The sequence below is a fragment of the Talpa europaea genome (assembly GCF_964194135.1).
Source record: "Talpa europaea genome assembly, chromosome: X".
Taxonomy (NCBI): domain Eukaryota; kingdom Metazoa; phylum Chordata; class Mammalia; order Eulipotyphla; family Talpidae; genus Talpa; species Talpa europaea.
The window spans coordinates 93,778,931-93,804,984 of record NC_140081.1 but is presented as its reverse complement, the minus strand read 5'-3'; the positions used below and the strand labels follow the sequence as shown (position 1 = coordinate 93,804,984).

The 26,054-nt window shown below is 57.2% G+C and overlaps 1 protein-coding gene across 7 annotated transcripts in view; it reads right to left on the bottom strand.

Annotated features, from left to right (window-relative positions):
• Positions 1-12,606: 12,606 nt before the first annotated feature.
• The window catches only part of MTMR1 (myotubularin related protein 1), a gene marked incomplete at both ends in the record, with an annotated part of 41,343 nt that continues 27,895 nt past the window's right edge, over positions 12,607-26,054 (bottom strand). For all 7 annotated transcript variants that reach the window (XM_084258856.1, XM_084258857.1, XM_084258859.1 and 4 more), the window contains 4 exons: positions 12,607-12,768; positions 14,237-14,413; positions 17,563-17,676; positions 22,400-22,492. In XM_084258856.1, the coding sequence (XP_084114982.1) occupies positions 12,607-12,768; positions 14,237-14,413; positions 17,563-17,676; positions 22,400-22,492 (546 nt within the window). The remainder of the gene's footprint in view (positions 12,769-14,236; positions 14,414-17,562; positions 17,677-22,399; positions 22,493-26,054) is intronic.

Below are 26,054 nucleotides of genomic sequence, written 5' to 3'. Positions count from 1 at the left end.
TAGAAGCGGCCCTCTCCAGGACCTTGGAACCTCTACAGGGCCAGAAACCTCTACACAGGCTCTGTGGAGCACCGTAGATCTAGGGTTTGCTGCTGCTGTAGAAATAGTGACCCCCACAGCGATAGGGACCCCCCAAACTAGAGTGTGCGCGTAGACACTGCAACACCCCAGCTCCGGGGGCCCCACAGCATTAGGAACCGGGAACACTTCCCTCCCCTCTCAGAGCGGCCTGCCTCCCCTTCCGCAGCCTGATCTGTTCCCTGTCCCTGCCGTTTCGTTTTCGCCTCATCCAGAGCGCCCTATCTCCAGAACCACACAGCACTGGCTTCCAGACTGGCCCCTTCCCTTAGCAGTGCGCGTTTGGGGAGCGCCGGGCCTCACAGCTCCCTCTTTGCCAGCATCGAGTGACTTTCCATCGTCTGCGTGGACCCTGTCCGTTCGCCTCTCGAAGGCCCCTGGCTCGCGTCCGGGGTCTGGTGATTGTGATTGAGGCTGCCCTAAAGATTCACAAACGCAGCTGCAGGTTTTTGTGTAGGCATAAGGCTTACATTTGGGGGGGATACCTGGACGTGCCTGCCGGGTCACGTGGCAGGCTGGCAAGCTGTGGTCCCAAGCGACTGCGCCAATTTCGCCTTCCTTCGCAGACCCCTCACGAGAGAGGACGTCGCGCATCTTTTTATGTTTTTCTCTGGTAAATTCTGTTCAGCTATTTTGCCCGTTTTAAAAATTGATTTTTTATATAAGCTGATATAAATCTTTTATGAGGTCTATGAGTTTGCAAGTATTTTCTTCTCGCCTGTGGCTTTTCTTTTCCCTTTAAGTGTGTGAGGAATGAAAGTATTTTTATGAAATTCCATTTTTCAATTTTTGCTCGCACGGACCTGTGTTTGGGTGTTTGAGGGCCCTCAAGGTCATGAAGAATTTCCCCATGTCGTCTCCTGCGAGCTTTGCAGCTTTGGCTCTTACACGTGCGTCTTTCCCCATTTCCAGCTCCTTGGTCTGTGGTGGGCCCGAGTCCGCCCCTCTGCAGCCAGTTGTCCGGCGCCACTCGTCGACAAGCTCGTCCTTTGCCCGTTCAATTGTCTCGGTTCCTGTGCCCAAAACCCACCAACCGTAGCCTCGGGGCCTCCTTCTGGACTCTCTGTTCTGCTCCATCCATGTCTAGGGCGCTCTTTCGGCCCATACCGGGTGTCTCTGCCGGCAGCGTGCTCAGCCGCAGGGCACCTGAGGCTGTGTGCCCCCTCAGCCGGCCTCCCTGGCTCCCAGCTCGGCGCCTGCCCTATGGACTGAGGGGCTGTGGCTCCTCCTGCCATTGATGTCCCATGACGAGGCAGTGCACGAGTCTCCCTCTGGCAGCTGCAGAGCAGTGCTCATTTTCCGGGCCCCTCTCTCCCCCAGCACCTCATGGGAAGACCCTGGCCTCTCGGACCTGGGGGTCCTTCTCAGGCTTGTTTGTCATGCACGGCCTTCACGTTGCTGAAGCACGGTCTGTTTGCTGAATGTGCCCTAGGATTTGTCCAGTACAGCTGGGGTGGCAGGCTTGCAGAGGGCCCGCAGGCAGGGTACCCTGGTAATGCTCCCTGTGACACCCCCGGAGCGCCACCTACGGCTTGGGAGGGTCCAGTCCCAGTGGGCCCTGTGACCCAGCCTTAACCTGGGAATACGACGCTTCATTCCACCTGAAGGTGAGGGAGGGGTAGGTTGGATCCCTCACGTCTCTCTGGAGACCCCAAGACTTGAGTACGTCAGCAGAGGACACCTGTGAGGGTGTGGTCTCACAAGCTGGCAGTTCTTTCTTTGCAGGCAATCACTTGCACCCTACCAGGGTCCGCACGATGTGCTGAGCTGCAGGGTTGGCCCCCGGAGGGAACAGAGGGAGCCTCGTGTACCCCCCTTTTTCAATTTTTAAATAGAGATGAGCACTGTTTGGGGGCAGAGCAGCCACAGTTTCCCAGCAATATCCAGCCGAAGTCCAGAGTTCCCTCTGCCCCTGACTCCACACCCACACCCGCCCCCTCGACGGCACCGCCTGCCCCAGGTACATGCACAGTCCAAGCCCCACCTCAACTCTGGTGAGGGCTGTCACAGCGCCTCGTGCTAATGAGAAGAGGCGACTGGCAAGGCCGCCCTCACGGCCAGTAAGTGTCCTGATGGTATCAGTGACCAGTCAGCACTGCTGGCTAAGGAAGTTGCCCTGTGCGTGCGTGCATGGGTGCCCATGAGATAGTATCGCGGTGTGGGGTGTCCAACCACGTAGAGTTCGTGGCCACAAGTCACCCTCCCAGGATCCTGTTCGGTTCCAAGCATGCTCCCTGCCCCACCCCCACCTCTGATCTGGTCTCTGTGTCTGCACAAGGGCTTGCCAGCCTGCCTGTGCTAATGTACCCAGGATAACCCCAACTCTAGGCCAAGCTGGAAGCCAAGGCCTACCAGGGCCCCCCTGTATCAGTGCATCCTGCGGCGCCCCATGAGGACCCGTCTATACTGAAGTTGTGGGCAGAGAGGCTTGGGGGTTGGCAGGCAGAGGGGGAGGTGCCCTGGCAGGTGAGCCGCCGGTCCCGGGGCTGCGGGGTTTGGAGTCATTTGTAAGCTGCTCATTCATCCTTTTATTTTTAAAGCAAGTTTGACATAAGCACGTTTGTGCAACCAGAGAAAGAACCAGTACATCTTACGGCAGCGGGGAGCACCGAGCAGGCTCACCTGCTCAGGCCAACTCTGCCACCACCACGGTGGCCAGTCCCTGCCCTGCGCGGGGCCCCAGGGCACCCCCCCCCCCCGGCCATGACATGCTCAGTGCGTGGGAGCTGTCGGGCAGGGGCTGGTGGCCACGCGGGGTGACGGCGGCCACTAAGCCTTGTGTTCTTTCTGCAGGTGATGGCAGGTACGACAGCAACGATGGTTCCGAATCTGGTGCGTTTCCACTAGGACCCGGGCCCAGGGGACCCCCCGCCCCCGCCAGTGGCAGAGGGACTCTTCAAGTCAGGACTGAAGTGTGAAGATGGGGCCCCCCGGGGTGCTGGCCCGCCAGAAGGCTGTGTGGGCCTCTATAGAGAGCGGCGGCGCTGCCTCCACGGCCCCGCCCAAGCTGCTCAACAGGGAGCCCCGAGGGATGGCAGCGCCCCGAGATCTAGGTGGCCTGGCCAGCTCGCGGTTGGGGGCCGGGCGCCGGGTGCGCCACCGCCTCTCCTCACGGCCCCCTCCCTGTCTCGGCAGGCATGTCGGCAGAGACGGGCACCATCGCCGGCGTGGCCAGCGCGCTCGCCATGGCCCTGGTGGGCGCCATCTCCAGCTACGTGTCCTACCAGCAGAAGAAGTTCTGCTTCAGCATCCAGCGTAAGTGCGGCCCGCGCCGGGAACACCGGCGGGCGGCGGGGAGGGCCAGAAACGGGTGAGGCGAGCTGAGTCGCGGCCCCACCTGGCCGAGCCCAGGTCCGGAGCGGACTCCCCGGGCAGGCGGCGCGGCAGTGGCGTCTGGGGACACCCTCAGGGCCGGATCTCAGCCGACCCGCAGGGCCAGCCCTCCTGAGCGGAGGACAGGGCCGGGCACAACGCCCTTGACCCGCCCTGGGCTCTTGCTCCTGAGGTGGCCTGAGACTTTTCTGCCAGTAGAACAGGAGGAGCCCGAGAGTCCCCAAATGGCCCAGGGCTTCCCCCGGGGCGGGCTCGGGGTTTTCAGAGGCCCTGGTCAGCCAGCGCTCTGCCGCTCCGGAACCTTCCGTGTCAGATCTGAGGTGCCAGCGCGCGGGCGCCCTGATCTTCCCCCCATGAGCCAGAGAATCTTCCAGTCCGGTCCATCAGAAATGTTTCCGACACGCAGGAAGGCCCGGAGAGCCACCTGCCCCTACAGGCTGCGTTCTGTTGAGAGCTTTGGGCCCTGCCCCAGCTGCGAGTCCACAAATAGGGGGATAGTCACCCCACGTCAGAACACCCCGGGGGTGCTGTCGAGGGGGAACAAGCGCTTGCTCTTCTCACAAGCACGGCGTTGGTGGCTCGCTGGGTGTTTCCGCGTCAGGGTCCGTGATTTTCAGGTCACGGGACAGAGCCCGACTTGGCCAGTCTTCCCCTGGCCTGAAGCTAGGGGCGTCACCTGTGACTTCCCCTGCCCTTGCTCCGGGCCCCCACCCTTCTATCCTAGAGGTGACCTTTCTAGAAAACGGGGGCACTGCGATGCTTCAAGCATGGTTATTGCCAAGTCTCCAGCCATCTTGGCATCGGCCGGCACATCAGCCAAGCTCCTGCTCTGGTTCCACATTCCAGGGCAGTGCCCCAGGCGGCCCCACAGCTGTGCACGGCAGCACGCCATGGGTACGAGTCCCATCCCAGTGTGCGACCTGCACAAATGTTCGTGGTCACCCTGCTTGAGACCTTGTCGACCCACCACGGGCCCAGATGCTGGGCCGTAGAGTGGCATGAGCAGAAAGGGTCAGGAGAGCGAGCTGGACGCTGGGTTGTCCTTAGCACTCTCCCTGCCCAGCTCAAGAGCAAAGAGCCCAAGGAGCTTAAAACCACAGAAACGTGTTCTTCTCACTGTCTGCAGGCCGGAAGTGCAAGATCAAGATGTCAGCAGGGTTGGTTCCTTCTGGAGACTAGGGGAGGATCCTCCAGCCACTTCCAAGTCTTGGCCCCACGCATCCCTCAGCTTGGGGCCCCATCCTCCAGTCTCTGCCTTGGTCTTCACATGGCCTCTCTGTGTCTCCTCTTCTCTCTCTTTTGAGGACACTGGTCATTGAATTTAGGGCCCTCTAAGTCCAGAATGATCTCATCTTGACATCCTTAACTTCGTCACATCCATAAGGACTCTTTCTCTGAGTAAGGTCATCGTCCCAGGTTCCAGGCGCAAGGATGTGCATGTGCCTGTGGGGGGCCACTCACCCCAGAACAATGAGATGTATATAGGCCCCAGTCACCAGGATGGCTCACATGCAAGGAAGGCTTCAGGCCTTCCCAAAGCACGTTTGGTGAAAGAGAAACGACATCAGAGCTGGGCCTATAGCTATAGTCAGAAGGGCTCCCCAGGCATCATGCCATCCTGAGCCTGCTGCCCATGGGTGACCGCCCTGAGAACCCCTCATCTTCAAGACAAGGAGATGGGGCCTCCGGGGGCTTTGGAAGGGACGTCCTTCTACCCGAGAGCCAAGAGCAGGGCAGGGGAGCCCATAGTAGGAACCGAGAGGGTGAGAGAAGTCAACTTGCGGCCCAAAGCAGGTGTCGGAAGTGTGCCCGCGGTCTCTATGCGGCATTAAGGTAAAATGAAAATACATTATTTTCACGCTTGTTCCCTAAAACGAAGAGGCGTGAGGTTTTGCAAGCTGGATGAGCCTGCAAAGGCAAATGGAAGGTGCAAGCACGGAGGCCTCGGTGTGTAAAGCGGAACAGTTTCTACGATGTTTGCCAGTGAATCAACCAAAAACAGGGGTGTCGTTGATGACGGCCAGATGCGGATGTGGCCTCTTGGGGCCACAGCCTCAGGTGTGGGCCTCAACGGGCAGGGCAGTGGGGGCTGAGCCTGGTTGGGGCGGGGGGCCCGGCCAGGGGCTCCGCTGCATGCAAGCTGCCCGCAAGGCTGATGGCGCCGCAGAAGTTTGGGGCACCTGAGCCCACGTAGCCCCCTGAGTAGGAGGAGCCTTAGCCAGACCCAGCTAGGCCAGCAGGTCCCTCCCTGGCCCTCACAGACTTCACACTGCACCCCTCTCACCCTCTGGAACCCTCCTCCTGTGAGCTGCACCCTCCCACCCTCAGCGTTCAGTCTGTCAGTGACGTCATTGCTAAATCCACACCTTGCCGAGTTCCTTACCCAGACACTTGCACTAGCACCACCGTTACCCCTGGTGTACACAAAAGGGAACTGAGCATGGCGTGTCCCTCAAATTTGAAAAGTTCTCCCTTGTTTGTACGTCCGCTCCCTGAGCTTACCAGCGCTCCACAGCCTCTGGGGAATTTGTAAACGGTCCCCACCCATCTTCATGGCCTTCCTCACGAATCCCACCAGCCCCTGGGTCTTCTCCCCCACATCCCCTTGATCCTGGGGTCCCACCTCTCCACCACCCCACTGCTGTGGCCCCTGCCAGGCCAGGGCCAAGGTCTCCTCTTTCTCCGTCTGGATGGTTCCATAGGCCTCCAGCTCCCCAGTCCCTCCACACCTGCCGGCAACACACCCCCCTCCCCCCATAGCCAGAGGACCTGTTTGAAAGCACAGGGATCGCTGTGCTGGACGCCCTGGGTCCCTTCTCCTGCCGTGGCCCAGCCGCCGCGCTCGGCACTCCAAGCCCCCGCCTCCAGGCACATCCTTCCGCTCCCACCACATCTTCACACTGTTTCTGCGGACACAGAAGCCTTTCTTGGCAGCCAGACTCACCTCCCCACGCGTGCCCGCTATGTCCGGCATCTTGTCTCCCTTAGCACTGCCCCAACATGGGGTCACCCACCCAGGAAGCCTCCCAGGGCGGCCTGTGGGCGCAGGCGCCTGGCCCGCGCGGCCACAGCGCCCCCTGCCGACCTGGCCTGGGCCCACCGGGCACGATAGGCTTGTCCGTGCTGGGATGGTGCGCTCGGCGGGGCCGGTCCGGGCACATCAGCCTCCAAAGCCTGTGGATGTGTGGGGTGCTGAGCCCCCTGAGCGGCTCTACCCAGAGTGACCTTGGGGAGGGAGTGCAGAAACCGCGTGGCACCCAGCGCTGGGACGCCTCCGGCAGCCGGGGTGCTTGCCAGCATGGCCAGTCCCCACTGGCACTCAGGGCCCCCGGCCTCCGCTGCCACCCAGGAGGCCGGGGCTTGGGGGACACTCTGCGTCCCCCATCTTGGCCCTGAGTGCCAGGGCCAGCGCGTGTGCAGAAAGCCCGGGTGTGGGCGCTGGGCGAGTTCTCACCGCAGGGTCCTAAGCTTTGTGTCTTGCCTTCAGATGCAGCGGAAGGTCAAGGTAACCACGTGCTCTATTTATTGTCCCCTCGCTTTGGCCTCCACCTCGCTGTGCGCCCTGCCCACCTCCGCCCTCGCTTCTCGCCACCCCCCGCCCCTCGCCTCACACCCACTGGGCCCGCTGCCTCCAGCTCTCCCCGTCCCGACGCGCATGGAGGACGCGGCCGCCACAGCCTCCGTCCCGCCAGCACGGCTGCGCTCGGTGCCCGGGGGTGGGGCCCATGTGGGACCCGGGTGCCCGCTGGCAGTCGTCCCTCAGGGGGAACGTGGTCCGGGGCCCGCTCGGGTGGCTCAGGGCGCTGAGAACAGCCTCCCCGGCCCCACCGCCCGCCCCGCTCCACAGGGAAGGGCCCGGCCGCGCTTGTCCTGGCCCGCCCTGCACCCCCGGAGCCCGGCCAGCCCTTGGGCCCACGGTGCAGGGCGGCGCGGGCACGGGGTTCCTGCGGGAGCTGCGCTTTCTCGCTGCGGTGGGACTCGGGCAGGAGGTCCCGGTCACGGCAGGGCACTGCTGGGAGCCGTGTCTTCACTAACGCACCCTTCGCCCTTTGCAGAGGGGCTCAACGCGGACTACGTGAGGGGACAGAACCTGGAAGCCGTGGTGTGCGAGGAGCCCCAAGGTGAGGACTTCTCAGCCGCCGGCCCGTGCTGAGTCCCCATGCTTGGGGAGCACCGCGCTGTTTCTAGATTTGCCAGCCAGAGCAGGGACTACAGGGGCCTGGGGGTCCCCGCACTGTGTGACCAGCCAGGCTCCAGCCCTGTGACATCAGCGACACTGGACGCGCAGCCTGGGCTCCCGGGCCTGGTGGGCTCCACCTCTCATTGCGCTTCAGCTCAAGCCGAGCCCCAGGCCCACGTGCACCTGTCTGTGAAAGCAGATGCATGTGCAGAGTTCCCCACACGCACAGGCCTCTTAACCTGGACCCCCAGAACCGCTGCTTGGAAACTGCCTAAGGCAAGAGGGAATTTGGTTAAAACACAGAGACTATTGTCAGGGTCCATGCCACCCCCAAGTGCCCGCTTCAGGGCCATCCAGCACTTTCTGCAGCAGTTGGCACAATTGCTCGCACCTGTGGCCGCCAGTGGCCAGCCGCTCAAGGGAGGTACAGCCTGTTGCCCCAGAAGGCCAGCAAGGTGGCCAGGAAAGGCTTCAGGAGGAGGGGCAGGCCTTGAGGGGAGCGAGCAGGCCAGTCGGCAGGACCTGGGTGTACCTTGAGTCAGGAGCTAAGGGCAGCAGTGGGGATGCCTTTGGGGTGTTGGGGTACCACAGCCGGGGCATGGGGAGGCCAGGGCTCCAGGCACACTGCGTGAATTCGAACACGGGGAAGACGGGTTTACACTGCCCTTAGCGCGTCCCTAAAATCCTCCTAGATTTGGACTCTTAGCAAAGACCTGAACGTCGTAGACACACAGGTTGATTCTCAGCAACGAACACCTGACCCTTACGTCCTGTCAGAAGGCAGCGTCACCTCAATTAGTAAACAAGGAACACAAATTAGTAAAATCAAGTCCTCCTGCCGGTGGCCCCTTGGACATTAGCCCAGGAAGGGGAGGCCCGGGGGGTCTGAGGGGCCGTGGGCGGGGAGAGGATCCTGGAAGGAACAGTCGGCCCAGGGCCCCCCAGCTGGGCCGTTATGTGGATTCGGGTCCCGCTCACCCCTGCTCTCTCTGCAGTGACCTACATGGCGCTGCCGTCTCAGGCCGCGCAGCCGCCAGCCGAGTCCTCCCACATCTGAGGCACCTCGTTCCTGCGGCCCACCCGCCGCCGCACCGTACCTTCCATGCCGCCGCTTCTCCTCGAGTCTCCCGCGAGCCCGGCGTCTGAGTTTGGTGTGTGTGCTGCTCCAGAACTCGGCGTTGGCCTCCAGGACTCGGGGCTCAGGGCACCACATCCACTGGGAGCCCTGCAAGGAGCAAGCCACGGGGCCTCTGGCGCCACCACGCACACGCGCCCTAGGGTGGGGGGGGGTTCAGTCCTTCTGCCAGAGGCACTGGAAGGAGCAAACTCCAGGCCAGTGAACGATACTGAACAAACTCCACCCTTTGACATCCTCCTGGATCCCATCCCCTCTCCCCGCTGACCAGATCTCAGGTGCCAAGGATTACAACTCCTAGCCTGCCATGAACCTGGCTTCCTAAACGGGGGGGGGGGGGCTGCTGGGGCCTGGGGGCAGAGCTGAGTGGCCATGCTGACCTGCTGACCTTAAGGGCTGAACACGTCCATGCTCTCTTTTGCTTTTCCAGCTTTAACTTGACCTTGGTGTCTCGGCTCCGATGGCATTACTGGCAGAACGTGTCAGCCAATTCACCTCTCGCCTCCTTCTCAATCCCCTCGTCAATAAGACCTTTTTTGGGGTTTTAATTTCTCCCTGCATGCTTTTGGATCTTGGCCCAAGTGTAGTGTTTGGGCAAGGCCTCAAACCGGGGATCCCCGTTTCCCCCAGGGTTGCCCTAGGACCCTTCCAGTTCCTGCTCTTCCACCCTGGGTTCCCGGGGAGCTGGCCCGGGAGATGCAGGCTTTTCCTTATGAAGTGTAAACGTGAATGCCAGGATGGAGAAGCCGCGACTCTCAGGCCCTAACGCCCATCTGATTCCACAGGGGCCCTGGCACGGGCTCCAGGCTGACCCACTGAGGTTTAGGATCCTTTTTTGTGTTGGAAATGAACTTATGCTGGTGGAGAGGGGCTTCCCTCTCCCCCCACGTGTTCGTTTTGCCGCTAAAGCCTCAGACATCAGGAGCAAAGACTGAGGCCTGCAGCGTGCTGCTTGTAAAAATGAGGGGTGGCTGAGGGGAGAGACTGATTGCTTGTTTTAGTGAAATACACCTGTTTGGTCTGTCTCTGGGGACCCAGCCTGTTCTGATGACGAGCATGGGGGAGAGGCGGGATAGGCCCTCACAGGCCGGCTGATGCTGTCTGGTTTGCACTGCAGCAGAGCTGGCTTCCTGGAATGTTCCCTCTGGCCCACATGCGGTTCGATCCGGGCCTCTGCACTGAGGTTGATCGAGTCTGTCATAATCAATTTGCATTGTCAGAGAGCACTTCTGGAAGCATCATTTACATAGGCAGGAAGGTAGGGTCCTAGCTCCGAAGGCTCAAGTGTCCCTGCACTGCACGGGTGGCCCTCTCCCCCACAGACCCCACAGGCTGAGATCCACCACCGACCACTTCCTCGCAGCAGCTGGTTTGAGTGGTCAGTGGTAGTGCTGCAGGCCAGGCCCACCCCCAAGGTCCACCCGGGTCGGCCAGGGGCACGTGTCTGAAGGCTGTGGGCCCTGAAGGCAGGGGAACGTGGCCTCCCCAAGTGCAGGAAATGAACCCACAGGGAGGCGCAGGTCTCAGGCGGGCCTCTTCCCAGTGCCTCCCGCCCTCTCGGTGGGACCGTCATCAGCTGTCCCGGACCGACGGCCCCACCCTTGGCCAGAGCTGGAGGATAGGTGGTCTCAGGGCCTGGAGGGTAGGACCCCAAGTCCTCAAACCCGCCATATGTCGCCCCTTTGCAAGAGGCCACCGAGGCCTGGAGCAGCTGCGGCTCATGTGTCAGCGCTGGGAACAGTCTGGAGAGGGAGGGACAGGGACCCCAGGCCCTGAAGAGGGTGACCCACAGGGAGCGGTGTTTTGTCCTCCAGGCCTTGATAACCCCAAAGGCTGCATTCCTTCTGGAGATGGGGGGGTGACCTGGGCCCCTCCTGGAGGTCTGGAACGCAGGGCCGGGCCTCAGGACCCCCACCTCGGGGCCGCCAGTGTTTCCCGTGGCCTGGACGACATCTCCAGGTTAAGGTCGCGGGCCATTTCAGCCACGTGGTTACTAACCTTGCATTTCTGATTTACTACACGAACAAATCCTACAAGGCACTTTATCTGCCAAGCCCAGTTCACACATGTAAACAGTAAGTGGACATTTTATTACTAAGTTTCCCGCAAGGGAAAAGTCCACCGAAATAGAGACAAGAAACAGACTTCGGAGCAAACATTTTAATTACAGGTTGAAATATGGTGCATCAGATGCAGCAAATACAATATTGTACCAGTTTTTAAAAAACGTGAAGGGCTGACACTCTGGGACACTTACAGACAGGACAGGAATTGCTTGGGTCACAACTAGACTTCAGGTTGGCTTAGAAACGTCGTCTGCCCTGGGGACAGAGGGTGTCTGGCCGGCTGCTGCCCAGCGGAGCCGCAGTTTCTAGGGGTGCCCCCCGTGCGCGGACCTCAGTGAGAGTGAGCCTGCTTTGCTGGGGTGGTTCTGGCAGAAGATCAAGCCCACGGGCCTAGTGCGGCCGCCAGAGTGAGACCTGGGCACGGGCGTGGGGACCGCCCCCGCGCCCCACTGCGCACGCCTCGTCCGGGGCGCCTGCGGACAGGAGCTTTCACATGTGCTGGGAACATAAGTCAAACTAGGATGAAACGATGACGTACAAACAAATCCCCCAGGTGATAAAAATGGAGAATTGATTTCAGGTTATCAAATTACCTTGAATAAATACGGAATTATACCAGAAAAACCTTTGTAAGAATCAGAAGGTTCCAAGTTAAAAAAAAACATCTATTCTAAGTAACTGACTGTAAAAACCCTGAACGAGGTCACGGGCCCCGTAAGGCGCTGACCACCAGGCAGTTTCCTGGGCTCTGACCCGGCAAGTGCCAACCCCAAGTGGACCCTGTGCCTCCAGGAGAGGGTGGTCTCGTGCCAGCGGATGGCCCTGTGTAGATGAATGCCCGGCTGGAGAGAGGGGGGCCCCAGAGCTCCAAGTCAGGGCGCCCAGCTGGGGAAGCAGGAGCAGAGGCCCGAGGGGCAGGCTGTCGTGCTTTTGGCGACTGGAGCCGGGCGCTGGCTCCTTCAAAATGCTGACGTGCAGGAGGAAACGGCGTCAGAGGGATTCCCATACGGGAGGCCGTGGGAAGCAGGGGCGCCGCGTTGTGGGCAGCGGCAGCAAAGGGCAGACGGGCGTCAGCCAGCCCAGGAGGGGACAGGCGTGCCTCAGGGAGGCCAGCACCCTCGGTTCCCCTCCGTCATGCCGTCGACGGCCCAGCCACCTCAGGAGGCAAGTACCAAGGCGCGGTGGGGACAAAAGCCGTTGCCACTCACGCAGCCATCCGCAAGCCGCGCGTCCGTGTACCATGGACAGGCGGGCCCGAGCGAGGGTTGAAGAGTGCCTCGCAGTCTGCTCAAGCAGATGCCTGCTCGGGCGGCCATTCTGAACCTAAGAGGACATAGGAAAATAAAGGTATGTTTCTCTTATTAAAAAATACCTTCTATGTATGCGCCGCTAAATTGGGGCCACGGACCCCCTGCATGGAAACAAGTGCAGAACAGAGGCCATCGGCTGCCTCCCCACCACATACTTCATTCCAGAACAGTTCCCCGACGGTAGCCCAGAGCTACAGGAAGCTGTGGGCGACCCCGTAGGCCCAGCACGCGGCTGTCTCCGCAGGCTTCTCTGGCCAAGGGGCGGGCGCGCGGGGCTCGAGAGGAAGCCGGTGCCGGGGTGGACGGGCCGGCCGGCCTGTTGAGACGGCCGACAGGAGGGAGACAGAGTGCTCACAACACACGAAGCATCAACAGTGGGGGAGCTGCCCTGACCACACGGGTCAGGGGCTGGAAGTCCCTTCAGATGCGGGGGCACCAGGCCTAATCCTAACAGACATCACAAGCGACGGCCCATGGGCAGGTCCCTCTGCGCCTCTGGCGCCGTCAGACCGAGGTGTGCACAGGCGTGACCGAGTGGGACGGCGAGGAGCCCCGCTCGGAGGAGGACGAGGCGCGGGTGGCCACCTCCCGCTGCAGGTCTTCCACCCTCTTCTGCAGCTCCGCGCGCACGGCCAGCAGCTCCTTGTGGTTCTGGTCGATCGGCATCTGGGGACGACACAGCTGGTTACGGCCTTCCCGGGCACCGCGTCTCACGGGGCGCCACCAGCAGAGGGGGCCCGTGCGGGGGGCAGGCGCCTTTGCGGCCAGGGGACGGCATGTCAACTCCGCGCCCAAGACCCCAGATGCAGCGCAGCCACGCGGGCCCTGCAGAGACCAGAGCGCAGGGCGAGCGCAGGCCGCCGCGTTCAGGTGGCCGCGCGGGGCTTCCCCACACGCCATCGGTCGCCTCTGTGGGCCCCGGCGTCCAGTGCCTTCCGGCTCTCCGCACGCATCTTCCCGGTGGCTGTGGCCGAGATTAGGCCTGCCCAGTGAAGATCGGGGTGCTGTGCCCGTGGAGCCCACAGCGCACACCCGTCGGGGAGCTGACAGAGGGCAGGTGCTGGCTCTGCCCCTAAGCCCCCCGTCTGCGTCCTCTGCCAGGGGCCCTAGCGAAAGGACAGCGGGGCCCCGGCGCCTGTCCCAGGCCTGCGAGCCGCCGCTGCGAAGACAGTGCTCCCCCGAACACAAGCCTCACTGTGGGGAGCACGGGGGGTTGATCCAAGGACAAAGAGGGCATGTGGCGAGGCACAAAGAGGCTGAGGGGTGAGATGCCATGTTCTCACCGCAGCCTGCTGAGCAGAACCTGGGAGCTCAGGGCGGGTGACTGGCAGCCAGTCAGAGCTGACTGCAGGGGGACCAGCCGGAGGCAGCCTCTCTCGTGCACTTTCACTCACCAGGCCACACCTGTAGGAGCCCAGGAACTGCTGGACCCCAGGCTGGGTGCTGGGGACACCCGACTGAATCAGGCTGGGCCCATGCAGTTTCAAGCTCATCGTCTGTGGGGGCAGCAGCCACACACCAGGATACCCCCTTTCTCTGTGAACACGCTTGTTTGGAGGGCAAGCGTGTGGTCGTCCTGGCGCCGGGGTAACGGGGCAGAAGAGGCTCGGGGAGGGCACGGCAGGCTGGGGAGGAGAGGCAGCGGCCTCCTAGCGGCAGGAGGCGGCCGCAGTGCCAGCCCAGAGAGGTGGCGGGCAGGGAGGCGACGGGACAGAGTAAGCGCAAGGAGGTGTGAAAGGGAGCAGGTTCAGACGCGACACTGGCGAGGCAGGCGTGCCAGGCCAGCCCCACAAGAAGGCGGGTGGGCGGGGTCGGCGGCCCCACCTGGCGGACCCCTTCCCGCTGTCCTGCCCCGCGCTGCCTCCCCAAGAGCCCAGAGGGGCGGGTTGGATTGCACCCCGGCACTCCCGCCGCCCCCCATCATCCAGAGAGGCAAGAGCCCAGGAGGCAAGGCCCATGGCAGCTTGACCAAGCCTCCTGGAAGAAGGCAGAGGCGCCAAGACTCAGCGCTAACCCAGGGCCTGAGCGCCAGGAGGGCGGGCAGAGGACCTTTGGGAGGAGATGCTACAAGCTTGCGCACCCTTCTGCTCTACTCGGAAGGAAAAACACGCTTTTCACATGAACAAAAACGTACCTGAGGCCTCATGCGTGGATTCCATCGCACATAATAGTTTACCCATAATTCCAAATGACTCAGGCTACCGACAGGATATAAGACGTGGTTTTCATAATTCACAAAGAAGGGATTAGAAAATTCATCAAGCTGGCTATTGATGTAAGACCACAATGATACAGTCTTCGTACACACATCCTGCAAAATAAAAAAGGACACCCGGAAATAAAGCCGACTTTTCTTCATGGCCTCCAGAATTAGCATCACTTAGGGAAAACGATTTGAAGAATGGAGTTCAGATGTGCCTCCGGGTGCCTTTAGCGAGGCCCATGCCACCCCTCAGCCACAGGGGAACTTGCAGAAACTGTCTTGAAAAGGAAAGCGGAAGTCTTACACCACCCAATTTCAAAACCATGACTGAACTACAGTAACCAACAGAGGCGGTGCGGACACGGGATGGACAGGAACCCTAGGCCAGTGGAATTGAATGGAGAACACAAATATGAACCCCACATTTTCAGTCATCTGCTTCTCAATAGGGTGCCAGGAAAACTGGGGAGGAGGGGGTTTCCCAACAAACAGTGCCGGGAAAGCGGGACAACACACGCCGACGAATGAAGCTGGAGCCTTCCCTCACTCAAAATGGCTCCGCGACAGGAATGTAAGAGCTGAGACCCTTAGAAGGAATCTTCATGCTCTTGGGTTAGGCAGTGGTTTCTTGGATAAGAAACCATTAGTACAAGCAACAGAATCTCAAAAAAAGAGAAATTGAATCTTCATCGAAGTTAAAGACTTGTGGGCTTCAAATCACGCCACTCCAAAAAACTGACAGTGCATAGAAATGGAGAAAGTTTTGCAAATCACACCTTTCCCCCTATTTCCCCCAAAATAAAAGTTCCTTCAAACAGAAGCTTTACTATGTCTCTTTCACTGTGTACTTCCAACCGCGAGATCTATCTGGAACATAGCAGGATTTAAATAAAATGTGGGAATTAAAAATAGATAGGGTACAATGATGCTTTCTGACTAATCTACAAACTGGACAACAAAGAATTCCCTCAGAGAGCTGCTAATGTTGACAGATCTCCTTGAATTCACTTGAAAGAAATTGAGCTATTTTCCAGTGCAGGCAGAACCCCCCTGGTACCACTGTAAGATGGCATTGTTTGCCTCTCAAATGGATTTTTGGAAAATGCAAGACAACTAGTAGTGATTCTTTAGTCCTACAATGTGCATTACAGTGAAATAATCAATATATAATATATAAAAATATATAAGGGACTCTTACAACTCCACAACAAAGGCAAATAACCCAACTGAAAATGGCCAAGGGAGCTGAACAAACACTTGTCCCCAAAAGCTGTCCAGGCGGCCCGTAGCCACGTGATAAATGCCCATCAGCCCCACGACGCCATCCCACCCGACCGCACCGCCACGGCTGGGATCAGCCCCCGAACGCACGCATCTGCAAGCACCGGGGGAGCGGGGCCCGCGGACGCCGCCGGTGGGGATGGCCGCTGTGGTGGCCGCTTGGAAAAACGGCCCAGCGGGTCCTCAGAAGTTCAGCGTCGAGTCGCCATCCGCCCGCAGTCCTCCTCCGGGCAAATGAGCAGAGAAATGCAGCACCTGTCCGCACGCGGATGTGCGCGTGACCCTGCGCCGCGGCACGATGCGTCAAGCCCCGAACGGAAAGGGCCCAGGCGTCCGTCACACGCGTGAATGGAGGGCCGGGAAGTCTACCGGTTGGGTGAACTTTGAAAACACGCCAAGGCAAACCCGCCGGTCGCGAGAGGGCACACATCGCAAGGCGCCAGTCATGTGAGGCGCCCGGAGAGGCGGGCCCAGAGACAGAAAGTGGGTGGGTGTTTGGCGGGACAGGGAAGAACAGGGCGCGACTGCCGGTGGGCCCCGGGTTTCTTTTTGGGGTGATGAGTGTCACGAAATTAGACGGTGTCGGTGGTCGTGCACGGAGGGCGCCACAAACCACAGGCCGTGCACTTTGCAGAGGTGACTTGTGCGGCTGGTACCAGCACCTTGAGAGACCCATTTTAGTTTGTAAAGAACACATCTGGACAAAAACATGAAGACCAGAAAAGATTTAAATTCTGCGTATGAACTTCATTCTTTTCCTAACATTTTTAAAATTCACTTTTGTTTCTTTTTGAATGAAGCTGACAGCAGTGGGACGCCAGGGCAGAGGCCGGCGTGGGGCTGACGTCGGAAGTGCTAGGGCATTTGGAGTGGACTGGGGGGGGGGCGGTGGAAATCAGGGACCAAAGCCCCTTCCTGGGATGCCACGCCTTAGCCCAGGTGCGGGACAGCGGAGCCCGATGCAGGCGGTGCCGTGAAGCAGGGGGAAGTGGCAGATTAAGAGGCTACTTAATTGGGGGACAGGACAGCAGGACTTGTGGATGGACTGGATGCGGCGGTTGGGGAAGGGGAGCAGTGAGGGGTCCCCGTGTGCATAGGCAGAGAGCAGGGGAGGGGCAGGGGAGGAGCACAGCCTTTAGGTCCCTGGCATAGACAAAGTCACCTAGAGATCAGAGTTTGGGGGTAGAAGATGCCCCAAGACTGGACCCTGGTCACTCCAGGGTCAGAGGTGGGTGTCAGGGAAACCTAGGAGACTGAGCAGGGGCGGCTGGTGCCAGAGAACTGGGGTGAGGCGGCACAGAGCGAGGGCAGGCTCCTCAAGAACAGACAGGGAGGCAGGTGCCGGTGACTTGCACTGCCCTAACTTTTACGCTGTTCTAATACGTACACTCAGTCTGTGGGCTGCACTTCTTTTTTATTAGCTAGAGGCTGCTCTGAGCTGTCTTTCTGCAAGGCTCCCCTCACTTCTGATCATGTCTGTCTCAGCCCCCCAGTGAAGAGAACAGGAAGAAGAGGCGAGACATAACTGAGAAGCTGGTGGCTGCTGCTTTCACAGCTGGATGGAAGAGACCAGCCTGCTCCTTAGAGGAGGTGCTGGGCTCCCCTACAGGCGCCCCTTCCCAAGGTCACCAGCCCCTGCAGCACAGGCAGTGGAGAGCAGAAGCGTGGCATTTTGGAGTCAGTGCGTGGAAAGCCCGCGGACCTGGAGTTTAGAGGCCCAGGGCCTGAACTGACTGCCGAGAGCTTAGGCTGTTGAGAGCTGTGGGCTCGCTGGGTCCCCGTCCCCAGCGTCCATCAAGGGGGGTGCCACGTCAGCTGGAAAATGAGACACGGGCACTGGGGTGGAGGGGACACCCTGGAGGGTGTCCAGTGCAGGGCTAAACCCGCCTCCTCTGCACACACGCCCTTCTGCAGGGGAGCTTAATGAGGAAGCCGGCCGAGCGGTGGGGCGGGCGGACAGGCTGTAACACACTTACCTCTTTGAGTCGCTGCTGTTCACAGTTGCACAAGAAAGTCCCAAAGAGACAGCTATAAAGGTGATCCAAAATTGTAATCAAGAATAGTTCATTAAACTCGAAGGCTGAAGGAAACTTAAATGAAAAGAAAAATAAGGTTTAATTTTAAAGTTCAATTTCTGAAACAAAACGGTCCCACATTTTTTGTGAAAGCTCCATGCCACTTGGAGTAAAGCGGAAGATGACAAGGAAGACCGAGTCCACATAGCATTCAACAACCTGGAGTTTCCCGCCCACACCTACAGGTCTGCCTGAGAGAAAACCTGAGGCAAGAATCGCTGTGCTCTCCTATGCCTAAAAAAGCTTCCGTGGCCCCTCAAGATGGTGGCCCACACTCACCCCTCTGCCAGAAACAACTAGAAAGCTGGAGAAAAATGTATGAAACAGCTGTTTGCAGACACTGGCAACAAGCAGCTTGGGACTGTGACTCCTGAGAGAAGGGGACACATGAGGGGAGCCCTAATCTTGTCCCAGCTTTTCGACTGGTGGTGAGCTGAGAAGGGAGGGGGGAGGCAGGCACTAACAGTGGCTCAAGAAGACATAGAATACCTCTATCAATTCAAGAAACAGCTCGCCGTTGAAGCTCTTCCCACAGAGACAGCTCTGTGGACACACATGTCCAAAGCCTCGCCTGACACTAAGGCAGTCAGGCAGCACGTGCGAAAGGTAACTCCTAGGGCCAAATGAGGCTGACTTCAGGAATGCACGGCTGGTTTAAGCATTTGAAGATCAATGTTACAAAAAAAAAAAACATCAATGACCACAGCTTACCATATTAATGGAAGGAGGAAAGACCTCACGGGACCATGAGGCAGCCCTTAACGGGGTGTTTGAGAGTTCCAGTGAAGGCTTTAGCACGGCCAGGAGGTTCTAGCCAGCAGCAGGGGCATTCATTCAGTAGCCGTGAGGTGAGGATGTGGAAACGGTACTAATGATCCTAGCAGCAGGCGTGGACTGGGGACCTGGCACGTGCCAAAATTCTACTATAAAGCCCAGTGAAATACCCCTGACCTTCTGAAACAAAGCCAAGCAGAAGACAAGCAAATACGACAGCCCTCTTGCTCTCTGTGAGGGCAGTTCAAAGGCCTGCTGCTGCTCGGAGTGAGCGTGTGCAGTCACAGCTAATCCTGTTGGCGCTGACGAGACAGGCAGGGGTCTGGTCAGCAAGTTCACTGTTCGGCTTAGTTTATTACTTTTCCAGACCAAAGACAAGCTTCTGAACTAGAAACAGCCGTCTAGGACTGTCCAAACACCACCAGAAACTGGTATTTTCCTTGCAAGGCTATTATATTTTCCAACTTAGCTTGTGCTCATCTACCTCTGAATGACAATACTCTCCTCAGGAGCCTGTCAGAAGACCTCTCCTCCCTGGAGCCAGCTGTGGTGGCTTCTAAGTAGTATTCTTGTCCTTAGAAGGAATTGATCATGAACTAAATCAATGGGATCTGGCTAAAATGCTAATGACTGCCGCTGGCCTCCCTCTCCAGAGTGTAGCATTGCCCTTTTGCGACTCCCACCATGCCTCACATTCCAAAATGCTCTTTAAAAAAGGCCAAATACATTATGTCCACTTTTGTCAGTATTTTTCTATGCAGCTTAGTTATGCTCATTTACAAAGAAATGGTACCATGAACTCTGAGTTTTAAGCAACTATGTACCACTTATGTCTACTGAGGGCCTTATTAAATCAAGCACAGAAATGTATGGTCTCCACTTTATCTTCAAACACTGAAACAGAGATGTTTATTCACAAGACAGCCCATTTTTGAAGCTGCATGAACCCTCATTCCTAACCCCCAGCCTACATTCTTGGAGCGGGGAGCTTGTCTGAGCACGCTCTAGCGCCTTTTTCTGGCCAGGCAGGTAGCAAGTATGGGATCTCAGCCCGAGCACATCAGTGCCCGCAAACCCAAACACGGGAATGCTCTTTGAGCTCAGAGGGCATCATGGCATCCAACTCAACTCAGCACAAGTCACAGGAGAAGTAGCAACAGCGAGAGTGACCCAAAGAAAACACGAAGTCCCTGTGCCCCCCAGTTTGTTTTGGCCGCTTCTGGAAATGACACTATCTCCCCAAAAACCATGGGCTCAGAAACGCCATAGAAATCTATGATAAAATTCTGCACAAAATTCTGCACCTCTGGAGGGAGCAAAATAGCCACCATTATGAATCTTGCCCGAAAGCACTTGAGGGGCCACAGCAGGAGAACTGCAAAGACCCGCAATAAGCCCAGTGTAACAGCCTTCCCTCCGCTGGCCCGGTTCCTTTCCCTCTGTTCCCTTTAGAGCAACCCGGGCTCACAGTCAAGGTCGTGTTCCTCTGAGGTTTCCGACAGCTTTACCTGGCTGCATGAATGCGCCTTTTCTAATAAGCTACGTCTCGTTCACACGCGACTTAGTTGATAAAGAGCGATCATCATGTTCATGCTTTAATGCATTCATGTTTTTAAAAGAAAGTCATACACATATTCCATGGAAAGAACCTCTAAGCTATGAGAGGCATCTGACATCTTCCAGTGCAAAGCCCTTATTTTCTTTCTTAAATCCAATAAACAGTGCAAAAAGGATACAGACACGGAAATAGGCTCTCAGCAATATGAAGAACAAAAGTCACCTTGAAGACGTTAAAACACACACATTTTCTAGGCATTCGGGGGGAATAAGCTACTTCACAGCCACGAAATGGCACTCATCTCCTCAGAAACACTGATTCCAAGTTTTGTATCAACCTTTTCATGCAATTTCTAAAGTGTATTTCTTTCTTTTTTTTTTTAAAGATTTATTTATTTCTGCATACAAGAACTGGGGTACAGGCCAGAGATGTGGGGGGGTGAGATGATTCACCAGAGACAAAGTAGGGAACAGAACAGACTGACTGAAAAACACTGCTGAGGGGAGCAGCGGGCGAGTCAGGAGAGGTCTGCTATGCCATGTGGGTAGCTCCCTGGCCAGGGATCAAACTCGTGCTGCAGAGGCTGGGGATAGCTTCATAGGCTGCGTTTTAACCACTTGCGTCCCCAGGGAGGCCCTCTAAAGTGTATTTCACACTTTGTCTTAACCTGAGTGTAACGCTCACTTCACTGTTACCAGCTGGGCTTCAACACAAACAGCAAAGTGTGAGGCCTTGTGACAAGATGACGCAGGGAGCCTCCGGTGTGCCTGCTATACACGGGGGCAGCGTTCCTGCCCCACCCAGGTATGCAGGTGGCTCCCCCTAACTGGGACTCCAAAATCATCAGTGCCCAGAGGCCAGGTCTAAAAGTTCTATGAGGGGCCGGGGACTCCAAAGAGCCTTCAGCAACTCAGAACATCCGTCCCGCCTTTTCTTCTTGCTTCTGAAGGTCTGTGTACCCTGTCTACACCCCGCTACCCCAACATGGTCTGTGCACCAGCAGTGCCACCTGGGAGCCAGCTTGTTAGAAGCTTTTTTATCAGCCCCTTGGGGATTGGTGGGCTCCAGGCTGAAGCAGGCTGCCCAGAGCCTGCAGGGCTGGGTGGGGCCGGGAAAGGGGAGGGGAGGGACCTGGGCTGGCTGGTATCTAGCTCATTTGCACATCAGAACCGCCTTGAGGACCTTGAGACCTCACAGATGAGACCCTGCCCCCAGCAGAGGCCCCAGCCTGCATGACTTAAAAGTTTCCATTTGTGCCCTCCAGGTGGTCCCCAGGGAGGCTGGGCAAACCCCCATCCCTCCCAAAACACACACTCTATTATAGGTAACTGGAGAAACAGGACGGGCATTTCACGACTTGTGGGGGCAGAGGAGGCCAGGAAGGTCGATGCTGGTGCAGTCACTGCAGGTCTTCGCCGTTCTGGTGGGTCCCCTCACAGGACTGAAACAGCCAAGGCCAGGGTTCCCGGGAGACAGCCCGGACCGCTGCTCTCCATGCCCCACCCGTCTCCATTCCCCACAAGCCATCTCCAGCCAGCCTGACAACTACTCTGCTGTGCTCTCTCAAAGGCTCTCTCGCTGTCTCCATCTCTGTACCTCCCTCTACGTCTCTGACACTTCAGCTGTCTCTGGCGTGCCTACCCTGGTTCTTTCTACTTCCAAGTCCATCTCCTGGCACTATCTCCTATGTTGGGAGTCAGACCCCACACTCAGTTTGGATATTGGAGACACAAGGTCTTCTGACCCACTATGAACTGAGGTCATCAGGGCCTGGCCAGGGGCACCCCCCATGGCCCGCTTGCTTCCCAAGTCCCTGGGCTGTGGGACTTGGAAATAAAGCACCAGGAAATGGCAAGATGCCCCAAAGCTTCCTACCTGCCCCTGTTTCTCAGACACTCATTCCCTCAGTGAGCTTGGGATGGCAGGGTGGGGCCTGTAGTCCTTCATCTAATCCCCTTGGCAGGCCTTTGGGTCACATCCCATTCCTAACACCTGGGTGAATCACAGGAGCCACTCCGCAGAGGGCGGCGACCTTACTGACAGAAAGGGAGCAAGAGGAGCCACCACTCTGTCTCTGGTGAATCCTCTCACCCCCCGCATCTCTGGCCTGTACCCCAGCCCTTGTGTGCATAAATAAATACATATTAAAAAAAAAAGTTGACTGACAAAAACCATTCGCACAAAAAAAGTAATATTTGGTGCGAAGCTGGTTGTTTCTCATTTTCTACAATAATTCTGAGTTAGAATCAAACTGAATTAAAAACAAAAAACTGAAGGGTCATTTCACAGCACACACACACACACGTCTTCATTTTGAATGATATTAAATGAAAGTATCTAACCGTCAACGTCAAGAGAGGTTTGAATCAGACTGCATAGGTCAGAAATACACTTGAAATCTCTCACCTGTCTTGTCATTTGCCAAACACAATCAATAAATTGAAGAAATATAGGGGATCGGTCAGCATCTGCATGGTTGTCATTGCCGTGGCCCACTCGCTGAAAAAAAAAAAAAAAGTCGGTAAGCATGGTCTTCTCGAAGTTTCTTTAAATTGCCTAGTGGCAACAACCATGTCTCATTTGTATGTCCTGAGGCCTAACAGAACTCAAACCAGCTCTCAGTCACTGAACTGCAGTGATTTCCATTACTCTTCAGAAATAAAATCTAAGTGGCCAATAGTTTTACATGTTGAGAGTTTTATAACTTCTCTTTAATGCAGTTGAGATCCAGAAGCTGTAGGCATAAGCTGGCTACCTTTTTGGGCCCTGTGGAGCGCAAGGGTTGGACGCACGATGGCAGTGGCGGGTCACAGGGCGTGCTCTACAGGGCATTTCTCTCCAAGCGTAAGGACAGTTTTTTCCATTTTTCAGAAACGTCAGCAGTCTGACAGTCAAAACAGTGATTAACGATCTATAAGATTTAACCAATTCTGCATGACTCAGAGAACCCCAAAATCTCACTCTACAATGGTAATGGGGAGTTCTTCCTCAGGGCAGTCCAGGATTGTATTTCACATCTTTTGGTATTTTAAGATAGAAGGTTCATCCCAAAACATAAAAGGTAATCTCAAATGTATGAACAGGATCAACAAAACAAAGAAAATGTCAAATTGAAAACCAGCTCAAGAACGATCATTCTATGAGAGGCTTCAAATAATCTAAAGATGAAGCCAAGGGCTGAGACAAAAAACTTTAGAAAGCTACAGAGTCCCTGGGTCTATGAAGCTGGCAGCGGCAAAGACCAAAACAAGAAAACGGCCGAGTGGCCATCCACGCCTTTACCTGGTGAAAACCACAGAACAAAGTTACCATCTTAACCCGTGCACAGGGAGTTTGGTGGCATGGAGTGCTCACATTGTGCAACCACCGCCCGCCCCCCCCCCCCAACTTCCAGAACCTTTTCTCCTTACACTAAAAGTCTGTCTCCAGGAAACAACTCCGCAGCCCTCTCCTCCCAGCCCCCTGCACCCACCGTTCTACTTTCTGGCTCTGGGCCTGGCTGCTCTAGGTACCTCGTACAAGTAGAAATACGCAGTATTTGTCTTTTTTGTGGGTGCCTTCTTTCGATTCAGCCTAATGCCCTCACAGTGTATCCATTTGAAAGCCAAGTAACATCCCGCCGTACGGCCAGAGCACGTCCAGTTTATCCATTCGCCTGTCGAGGGCCACTGGGGCTGCTGCCATGACTCGTGCTGTGATGAACACGAGCGTGTGACTACCGTGAGTCCCTGCTTCGAGTCTCTGCCTTCATTTGGGTCTACACCAGCAGTGGTTCTGATTTTAATTTTGTGAGGCAGCGCCACGCCGTCTTCGCAGCAGCTGCCGGGCCGCCTTGCCCGCGCTTCCTTTACAGCGTACGCAGACCCCACGCTGGGCTACTAGGGCACGCAGGGAATGAATCTGCACGGACAGCTCACAATTTACGGTTCGCTCTTTCTGCTAATAACCACTTAGTGATTCCTACAGTGCGCATGAGGCATCCTGCCTGGCGCTCGGAGTCCAGGCGTCTGCATGGTGTCAAGTGCAAGCCAGGCCTTGGTGAGGCACCCGGGGCACCGAGAGGGATGAGTGCCCTGTGAGTGATTCCTTTGGTCTGGCCATGGGAGAGAAACTGGTAGATGATGAGGGTGATAAAATGCCCTAAGGGCCTCCAAGTCTGAGCTGGGCCACAAAGGACAAAGCAGGTCGTCCTAGGGTGGGGCTAAGGGGGGACGAGGACGGAAAGTCACGCACGTCACCATCATGGAGGTGGTTGCAGTTGAGATAAACTGAAGGGACAGAGAGGTGCTTGTTTCTGGGGTGGACACAGACAGAGTCCATTAGGGGCAGTGGGGACACGGCGAGGAACCCCAGGGCACTAGCAGCGGATGGGCACAGCTGAGGTTCGGGGCACGAGGCAAGGTGAGGGAGGTGAGATGAGGCCTCATTGTTCAGACCAAAAAGAGGACCTGACAGTGTGGTAATCATCGGAGACAACGTGACAAGAGCAGTTCTGGGGACAGGCGGGGCTGTGAGGAGGAAGTCTGGCTGAAATGGGTTCAAGACTGACCAGAAGGTAAATGGCGACAGTGAGAACATATAACAGCATCAAGGAGCGCTGCTGTGGAGAGGAACAGATACCTGGGGCTGAAGGCCAGAGGGGGAAGGCAGGTCAAGAGGATTGATTTTTTTAGGGTGGGATAAATAACACGTTCTTGACCAGTGGGAATGACCTAGGGGAGAAGGAAGCGGGGGCAGGAAGGGTTAAAAAACAGCCCATGAGGCAGCTGATGGAGCAGGCCAGCAAGGCTGGGCACCAGCCTCAGCAGGTGCTCAGCAGGCTCATCCATAGAAGCTCAAGGGAAAAGGGGCAGAGCCCAGCAGGTGGGCAGCTGGAAGCTGCTGGTTACACGCTGGCTCCACCCTAACTAGCTGGGTGACTTGAGGCTGGTAACTTACACTCTTGAAACCTCAGTTTCCGCCTGTGTCAATGACAGCGCCTGTCTCACGGGGTGCCGCAGGTTAAACCAGGTGAGTCTTGCACGACTGTGGGAAACACAGTGGTGCCAGTATAAAGCTTGTGACCATATGGCCTTGGGAAGCACCGGTGTTAGCAAGTGGGCATGGGAGCAGGGCACTGTAGGTGTGCTGGCACACTGCCTGCCACCATCCTAGATCTCCACGTGGCCTTATCCCCCGCACCTCTGGTAAAAGGCCCTGCCAGCTTTCCCTCCCCAAAACGCAGTTTGGGGAGGAGACAGGGAGCGAACGGGCTCTGAGTGTTCAGAGCTGATAGGGGGCAAACACGGGGAAGATGCCACTCTCTGCTCCCCAGGGCCCAGCCCTGCTGGGGGCAGACTCAACAAAGGGGCTCACAATGAGGTTTGAAACAGAGACAGCATGGGGCAGGGCAGGTGCCAGCCGGGAACCTGGTATGGAAACCCAGGCCCCCACACACCTGACTTCAGAGGAGGGACACCAAGGCAGAGAGGCGGCACCTGTCCACTGGAGTCCTCTGCTCACCGTCCTGCCTCCCATGCTGGGGCCAAGCACACATCGGGCTATTTCGATTCCGTACACAATTCAGATCAAACCCCAACCATTCAATGGTCCGACTCACCTGAAAGTGGCTGCCACTTAGGGGAAGACAGAATGGGGAAAACAGTAACCCAGAATGCCCCACCCGATGACCCAGTGATCCCACTCCTGGGTTTATGCCCGTTTGTGAAATCAGGCTGTTACAGGTGGAACTGTGTCCACCAAACTTCAACCATTGACCTTGACCCTCGGTATGGCAGGATGTGACTGCCTGGACAGAGGGCCTTTTAAAGAAGCAATTATGTTAAAATGAGGCCATTGGGGTGGGTCTCGGTGAAGAAGAAATTGGGACATCATGAGAAGAGGAAATGGGACAGACACCACTTGCCACGTGAGGAGAAGGGGAGAAGGTGGCTGTCATCAAGCCAAGGAGAGAGGCCTCAGGAGAAACCAACCTGCCACAGTCTTGATCTTGGATGTCCAGGCTCTAGAACTGTGAGACAAATTTCTGGGTAAGCCCCGTCTGTGCAGCCTGCATGGCCAA